Source organism: Nicotiana tabacum, chromosome 8 (assembly GCF_000715075.1).
Source record: "Nicotiana tabacum cultivar K326 chromosome 8, ASM71507v2, whole genome shotgun sequence".
NCBI lineage: Eukaryota > Viridiplantae > Streptophyta > Magnoliopsida > Solanales > Solanaceae > Nicotiana > Nicotiana tabacum.
Window position 1 is genome coordinate 70,318,898 of NC_134087.1, and position 8,979 is coordinate 70,327,876.

General features: G+C 36.2%; 2 protein-coding genes across 3 annotated transcripts; both read right to left on the reverse strand.

The window, feature by feature from the left end:
* Nucleotides 1–334: 334 nt before the first annotated feature.
* LOC107783178 (uncharacterized) lies at nucleotides 335–2,088 on the reverse strand. The gene is made up of 2 exons (XM_016604156.2): nucleotides 1,401–2,088; nucleotides 335–1,347 (listed from the first exon to the last, which is right to left on the reverse strand). Exons 1-2 carry the CDS (start codon nucleotides 2,086–2,088, stop codon nucleotides 335–337), a joined length of 1,701 nt encoding a protein of 566 aa, XP_016459642.2.
* A 37-nt stretch (nucleotides 2,089–2,125) lies between these two features.
* Nucleotides 2,126–5,694, reverse strand: LOC107783179 (uncharacterized). Of its 2 annotated transcripts, XM_075219346.1 has the most exons (4): nucleotides 3,208–5,694; nucleotides 2,657–3,024; nucleotides 2,514–2,576; nucleotides 2,126–2,429 (listed from the first exon to the last, which is right to left on the reverse strand). In XM_075219346.1, exons 2-4 carry the CDS (start codon nucleotides 2,817–2,819, stop codon nucleotides 2,185–2,187), a joined length of 471 nt encoding a protein of 156 aa, XP_075075447.1. In that variant the 5' UTR covers nucleotides 2,820–3,024; nucleotides 3,208–5,694; the 3' UTR covers nucleotides 2,126–2,184. The 2 variants fall into 2 exon arrangements, with proteins under 2 accessions (XP_075075447.1, XP_075075446.1); XM_075219345.1 differs by having other exon boundaries at nucleotides 2,657–5,694.
* Between the last annotated feature and the right edge of the window lie 3,285 nt (nucleotides 5,695–8,979).

An 8,979-nucleotide genomic window follows, 5' to 3' on the forward strand; every position in this document is an offset into this window, starting at 1 on the left:
GCGTTCTCCGTTAACAGTTAGTAAATCCCTATATGATTTTGGTCCTCTAATATTTATTAGTAACATCCTAAGGTAGTATAGCTCTCCTTATGTTGGATGACATGTTAGTACACGGCCAATAGCACGTTGTTTTTTTCGACGCGTCCATATTTTCTCCGTTGCAGACCAAACGAAATCTTCGGGGAATTCTCGATATAATAGATTGAGTTCTCCAGCGTCTGTGTTTGTTCTATTCATTTCAAAAAATTGTGTTGATATCGTCTGCTTAATCATCAGATTATTTACAAGCGTATCTATGTTTGTGCTGCTTTTAAATGAAACAAATTGTTGTCCTTTAAGGTGAAGTTGAAGAGGGCATACACTCGGGGTACATTTTACTGATGGAGAAACCGTACAACTGCCACATAGCTTCCGGAGGCGAGACCCATCTAGCAGACTGATATTCTTTTATCTCATCTATTACTTCTGTGTTGGTGCCCTTATTGTGTATATAAAATGCAATCTTATCGTGTCCTTTACATATATACTTATAAAGATACTTAACGACCTTAATATCAGAACATATCTCAACATTCATATGGCAATCAAATTTCCCGAGCAAAAAAGGATTATATGGAACAACCCATGAGTTATCCAAGTGTCGTTCTCTTATTTTTACTACCATTCCTGTATTGCGTCTTCTATAAATTGGATAAGATTCTATTCCTTTTGATGTCTGCTCCGCAAAGTTTTTTGGGTATTTGAATTTACAGTAACCTTTTTTCTTCATACAAGAATTTGTTGGGTTTAGATTACCGCACGGACCATGCATCATGTGTTTAAGAACAAGTGAATATAAATCTGATTCTGCTTTTTCATTAGGTATTTCTGCACTAATAATATTATCGTAGGCCTCTGGAGTAAGTAACTTGTATTCATTGGTTAATATTATAAGAAAATGAGCGTGAGGTAAACCTCGCTTTTGGAACTCTATAGTATACATAAAAGCTGCAACTTTCCCAAAGATATTTCGTTTTAGTATATCCTTTTTGAATTCTTCTATTTTCGCTCTAAATACTCGACTGATCAAATTAGGCCTGTTATGTGCCTTATCAGTTGAGATTAAATGTTCCTTTATTTCTGTCCAAGAGGGATTACATATCATTGTTATAAATAAATCAGGTTTACCGAAATGTTGCACGAGCACAATAATATCCATGTACCGTTGACGCATATCTCGGGGCCCTCCAATAAAAGAACTTGGAAGGAAAGTTTGTTTCCCGATATTAGAAGCATCGTGTTCCCCTAATCGCAAAATGTCAAGAAGTCCTTCTAGCATAGCCATTCTGAACAAATCTTGATTGAATACTGCAAAATCCAACCTTTGTGTTTCAAGTTTAATGTACTCATCAACTGAATACTGCTGAAATATTCTTCCTGTGTGCAATATTTATTTTCATCATCGTTTCTCATTTGTAGTTTGTAACAGTAATATTCACGGACAGAAACTGTATCCCTTCGTTGCTGTCCTTTAATTAAAATCTCATCTTCCATTTCCAAATATCCGTGAAGGGAGGTAACATTTCGTATGCTTGGTACCTCTTCGTGCTGCGCAATTCTTGCGTATGCAGGACAATTTTCTGGGAGCTTTTGAATACCACAATGCCATCCACTTTGTCCTAGTGGAAACAATAGCGGATATTGCAAGGCATCGTAATAGCCATAGTAGTAATTCACTATTTGTGTTTGATCATTGTGAGGGTAAATTTGAATATGTGGTGCATTAAAGGCTGCGTCAACATTTTCCTCGGTCCATATTGCTGCAATTTCAGATGAAGTTGGCAAATTATATACTCTCTGGTCCAAGTCTATGTCACATTTGAGAGCTATATGGAAATCTCGTAGGTTCGGTATATGGACCAAAGATCGTAAAAACACAGAGTATGAGTTTATTGATAATATATCTATCAATTCCTTCACTACCGATTCATGTACTCTCTTGGAGCATGCCATCCTATGTGTCAGCTCATTGCTATTATCGTAGAAATATGATTGTATGTTTCTTGGTTTGTCATCTGTAGGGTACAAATTATTTATCCAATGGTACATCTTTCCTTGAACTCTGAAGGTGTAAATACCGGAGTTTCTTTTTGCTAAATCTTTGTCATACTTTACACCAAGTGACGTGAATGCAAAAAGATTATTTTATGTTCTAATGTATGTTCGAAAGTGGTTAGATGCCACGCTATTTCCAACATATAAATTACGCAATTTCACAGACATTTGATGAGAAGTTAACTTTACTGTCCCAGTACGACAGCAGAATGCAGGAAGTTCATATTCAAATCTTTTCGCTGAGCAAAATTTGCAAATTGGAACTCTCTGAAGCGAAACATAGTTTGAACGCAACCGACTGATGTTTGGAGTAAACTTTGTGGTTGTTGTACCATCTGTATATTCGAAATGGATCATTAAAACTAAGGCAAAGCAAAAGCAGTCATGACTGTTAATAGGAGACAAAAAACTGAACATACCTTTGGGTGTAACTATCTTGGAGACACTGTTACGTAGTTCAGTGGATACAATTGACGTTGAACCTAAAATGAAGGTAGGTGGTATTTAGATGGAACTAAATAGTGGTAGCTATTTTAAAAGCGAGCAAAGAAAGCATACTCACCTTTTTCATAGACAGAAAATGGACGTGTTTTATCTCTTTCTTTACCAGCCATTGTTCCAATCAAGGGAACAGTAGTTATATTCTCAAAAAGCGTATGTCTCTTTGACTCTTGGTATTTTAGTCGACGTTGTAGCAATAACTTTTGCTTTTTCTCTACTGCCATCTCTTTGTATTTTTCACGTCGACTGACATTTCTATCTGTCTCTGAGAGGGGACGTTTATTTTTTGTGTATGATCCATCACAATCGTAGTATTTACTCCTAAATGAAGTTGTGCAAACTGTCACACAACCCTTTAGCAAGATATCAATTTATATTAGCGAGTATGTAGAAGCACAAAAAGGTACTGCACTTTGATATACATGACACCTGCTGTGAGCACCAACAACAGCTATCGTCAAACAACATTGCAGATAAATACAGTACCACAACTTGTAGAAACAAAAACAGTGCGCAACATTAACGGTTAGTAGTACAACGGGCAGGAGAAATAGAGGATGTGCTAATAAGAGCATGCGTTTACAAATATATAAAGATAAGATAGTTGGTTACCTGTAAGCACGTCGAGCAACTTTTTTTGTCGGACCAAATGTAACAGAAGCGTCAGTAGTTCTAGAAAGGCAGAAATAAGTTGTAGTCATGGTTAGCATCAACTTCAACACATTGTGCATTCAAAATACTCGCAAAAATATTAAGATGAATGGTAAAGACAAGAAAGAAGATCACTAGAGTAAACTCTATTAGCAGACCAAATATGTGGATATGCAGTTAAAGATAGTAATAAAGAAACTAAAACTTGTGAATAGGAAATAACACGGACATCTAAAAATAAAAGAAATTGGGAGTTAAAAAGAAAAGTGGTTGTAACGTAATAAAAAAATAATCGAAACATGTTCTACCTGGGAAGCAAACACGATGTTATCTGGTTTTATATCACGATGTGCCACTCCCATTTTGTGAGAATAATTAATTGGTAAAACCAATTGCCTTAAAATAACAACAACTTTCTCAGAAAATAGTGAGAAGGGAGTGAAAAGAAAGGAAATAACTGAAAGATGCTCTAACAATTTGTTACAAACTATTCATTCATTGTGGGGACACACACGTACACTCACACCCTCTCGCGCTCATTCATTCTCATTGTCACTCACTCATCTTTACTCCTCAGACACACCACACCAGTCTCATACACACTCCCGCACACCCTTAGAAAGGCATAAGAACAGCTTTGGCACTTACTGATAAACAAAGCAAAGTAACTGTTGAATCGTATTTATTGGTAGGCTGAAGGTTTTCCTTGTGGCAAAGAAATTGAATGTACTATAGAAGCACATAAGAATTTCTTTTACATGCTAACACTGGTGGAACTAAAGATGCAAATTTGGTTGTTTTATTCTTTGGCATAAAATTATTAAGTTGTTTATGGTTAAAAAAAATATAACAATAGTAATAATATAAAGACATATACTTCATATTTAACGTGCATCAAGACTGCAAAGTAGAGAGTACTATTAATAACTCAACCTTAAAAATTCAAAATCTGAAACAAACGATCAATGGTAACCATAATTACTGAAATTGAAGCAACAAGATTAGGCTAAATAACTGGTTGATAAACATATAAGATTGTTGGAGCCATCTCTGACAGTGCTATATCTATTCGTGCTTTTACTGATATATCTAATTCGTAAGAAGTACGACAAAATAAGTTAAGATAGATTAATTTTAAGTGAAAGCCTGAATATGTAACAATAGTAAGCCTTAATGAAAACATAAGTTCAGACAGTTGATACATCACTAAAAGTTTCCCCTGATTGTTTTCTCTATTGGTTCCTTGGAAGCATATGGAGTCCGTTCGAAAGATTATTTCAATTCCTTACTGAGAATCAAATAAGCTCTATCTACTACAAACTGAAGCAGGAAAAAGAAAAGAAAACTTGATATAGCATTGCTAGTATTCAGTGAGTGACAACTCCAATTTACAAAGAAATTCCCACGAAACTACAGCAGGTGCAAACATAACTATAACAGTAAATAGTTCACAATTTGATCAAGGAAAGACTGTTTTCTCAGACCAAAGAAGACTAAAGTCTTTCCCATTGACCAGTTCCACAACCAAGTGACTTCAACACAGAACAACTTGACCAACTCTGATTTTCTTATTGTTATTAAATCCACCGAGGGAAAAATAGAGCGGCTTGCTTGTGTAGTCCTTCATATATATACTTCTATCAAAAAATGCTAGTAAGTACGTCTAATAAAGATACCTTTTCAATTAACTCAGGCACACAAACATAGTATGTTCCATAAAATTTTATTAACTACTACTCCATAAACATTTTATTTCTACTTTAATGTATTAGTTACGGTCTGCCATTCGAGTTCTTTTAATTATATAAATAAGTTATAATATTTGTTTCTTCGTAATCCGTTGATTTTGCTCATCAAACAATCGCCTTCAGTTAGCATGATAGTTTTTATCCCTTTAACTTTTGCAACTGGTAATTAGTAAACATCAGACAACTGAAAAATTGAACAAGTTGTGTAATCTAATCTCAAATTTATAGATCAAACAAAGTAATCACATGTGAGCAAACGAGCACAAATACGAAAAGGTAAACAGTGAAATATGGAGAGAAAACCCAAGCAGAACAATGTCTAATCCAGAATTTATTCAGCGGTCATAGCTAAACAATTCTATAAAGTGTCAAATATAACCCTAAAAGTGAAGATCATATTTTCCAAAAAGAAGGGCATCGAAGTAATCTAACCTGAACAGATAATCTTTAACTCAAAATATATCGCTGATCCCATAAAAACCTGAAGAGATAATGTTTAACCCCCAACGTTCATTGTTGATCCCCATGAAACACAGGTGTTAGCAAACTAAGAAAATAACTGAAACCACCAAAAACAAGAGGAGCCTGATGTTACACGTTTGAGAAGAGAAAGAGCCACGTATCCTAGGGAAGAGAACGTGAACAGAATAGTGTAAAATAAAATATGCTGAGAAGGAAAAGTTTTGGCGTAGAAATTGTGTAAACTATACCGAAAAGACTAATACCCCTAGACGACCAAGAGCACCTTATTCTCGCTTCTAAATAGGTAGAATAATAATAATAACAAAATACAATATTAACGGTTTCTTATCCTATTATGCAATCTTGACGTAAATTTGCCTTTTCACTTTTGGTTGAATATTAGTCCCTCTTTCACTTTTTAGACATTCAATTTGCTCAGGCTGGTTATAGGTTTATGTGAGGAAAAAAAAAATAGAGAATTTAAATCACATAAGTGAATCGGCAAAAAAAAAGAAGAGAGAATTAATTCAACTCAGAAGAAAATAGGTGGCAAGGCATTTTTCCTACACAAAGACTATCTAGAAGACGACTTCTTATCAAGATACAGCTGCTTGTCTTTATATATGTTGTAGGCCGTGTATTGGAAAAAAACTGAGTTTATATTAAAAGATGATGTGGCATGACACGTGGATTAGTTAAATGGTCAAAGCGCAGCAATTGACTAAGAGGCACGGATGGAAACAGCCACGGGAAGAAGAATTTAAATAGGCACGAGACAACGTATAGATACGAGTCTCGTACCAATTTAAATTATCTACAGCCAACGGATAGAAGGCATTGAAAGCAAAGATCTGGTGACAGAAAGGAGTCCAAATTCATTATTAAATACTTGATACGTTATAAAGTCGGTATTTAATAGGAATGATTGTATAACGGCTTATTTAATATCATTTATTACTCATGATTATATCATTAAAGCTGAGGCTTCATTCCTTTACCTAGAATTATCTATAAAAGGAAGAAGTATCATCATTTGTAAGGACACGGAATACTATTGAGAATTTATTGAAATATACATCTATTTGCTTCTTTACCATCGTTCTCAAAAGTATTTTATTTTTGTCTCCTGATTATCAGTAACCCGAATTTCTTTTTAGCTTTGACCAAAGACTCAGATTTTTGGTTAAACAACTTGGTTCTGTTACCGGGAATCTGATAATCTTTCCTTTTAAGCTACATCTTATCTATTAGGCGTCACCATGTCAAACAACAATGCCGACAACAATAGTAACAACACATTGGGAAACCATGAGAATCAAATACATCAAAATCAAGATAATGTGGTTCTCTCTCCTCTAAATTCACCACGTCAATCTCGTGAAGGCACTCCTATTACCGAATCACGTGCTGATCAACAAGAGCAATCTGAATATTTTGAAGGAGTTACAACTGAAGCTTTGCAAAAGCTAATTGATGCACAGGTCGGCAAAGCTCTTCAGGCACTTGTTAGTCGATTGCCTGCTGCGCCACCTACACCAACTCCTAATAATAATACATTGGAGAACCCCCGTTCTGGTCTTGATAATTCTGGAAACGGAGCAACCCCCAGTGAACCACAAGAAGGGGGACCAGGTAATTTAAATAATTCGTATTTGCAAAATTTAGTACTAACCTTGCAGAAACAGCTTAAGGAACAAAATGAGCGTATTGAACAAATCCCTGGAGTTCCACCTGTAATAAAAGGAGTAGACATGGACAAATACTCACAACAACCATGGAAGCCTAGTGCTGCTCCCCTTCCAATTCCGAAAAAGTTCAAAATGCCTGACATCCCAAAATATGATGGTACTACAGACCCACGTGACCACGTGACTGCATTTACAACCGGCGTAAAAGGCAACGACTTGACCAAACAAGAAATTGAATCAGTATTGGTCAAGAAATTTGGAGAAACTCTCACCAAGGGTGCATTAACCTGGTATTCTCTTTTATCTGAAAATTCTATTAATTCTTTTGCTGAGCTTGCAGATTCTTTTATTAAAGCACATTCGGGAGCACAAAAGGTTGAAAAAAGGATGGAAAATATTTTCAAAATCAAACAAGGGGATTCAGAGTTGCTTAGAAACTTCGTTGATAGATTCCAGCGTGAAAGAATGACTCTACCTTGTGTGCCTGACAATTGGGCTGCTATAGCTTTTGCAAGTAATTTAAATGACAAAAGTTCTGAAGCCACGAGACAGCTCAAAGAAAGTCTTAGAGAATTTCCTACAACCACATGGAATGATGTTTACAACAGGTATAGCACGAAGCTGCGGATCGAAGAAGATACTGTACCTAAGCTCCATCATGAAGAAAGGGGCGGTACTCGAAGGTCAGAAACAGAAAAAAGATCAGGTAAAAACAAGTACGATCCATATATGGGACCCGCAGGAAAGGACCCACGGTCGAAACAAGATAGCCAGCAATATGATCAAAAATCAAGGAATCGGGATTCTGGTTCTTCTTCAAAGTTCAGGAATGATCGGAACAGACAAGAATCACGAGATGATGACCGGAGTTTAAAGGCACGATTCGGTGGATATAATTTTAATGTCTCTACCTCCGAGCTCGTAGCTGTTTTAAGAAGCATGGAAGATAAGGTACGGTGGCCAAAAGAGATGCGGTCAAATCCAAGTAGACGCAATCCGGATCATTGGTGCGAATTTCACAACGATCATGGGCACAAAACTTCAGAATGCAGATTCCTGCAGAGTGAAGTGGATCATTTATTAAAGCAAGGGTAGCTCACTGAGTTATTTAGTGAGAAAGGAAAACAAGCTTATATGAAAAACAGACAAGAGCCACCACAACCTCCTTCACCCAAAAGGACAATGAATGTCATAAGCGGGGGAGAGGACATTCACGGCGTAACCTATACAACCTCCAACAAGGTTTCTAAGGTAACAATTACACACGGGAAACGAGTGCGGCAGGTCCTTGAAAATGAAAGTATTTCATTTGATGACGCAGATACCAAAGGAGTAACAACTCCACATAATGACGCACTGGTAATATCTTTACTTGTACATGAAATGTAAAACGAGTTTTGATTGATCCAAGGAGTTCTGTAAACATTATATTATTAAGGGTACTACGAGAGATGCAAGCTGAAGACAAAATGATACCCAAGGCGCACACCTTGTCAGGCTTTGACAATTCAAGTGTAGTAACAAAAGGTGAGGTATTTCTAACAACTTTTGCTATGGGTGTTGTGAAGGAAACTAAATTTCAGGTAGTTGATATGGAAATGGCCTACAATATGATCATGGGGAGATCATGGATACACGATATGAAAGCTGTCCCATCAACTCTACATCAGGTTATTAAATTCCCATCACCATGGGGAATTTGCCAAATTTGTGGGGATCAGCAGATGGCTCAAAGTGTCAACGTTGTAACAAGTACGAGCACCGAGAATAAAGAAAAGTAAGCAATTACAGGAAACAGTTGAAGGTAAAAAAGATCAAACTTCAACTAAACAGGA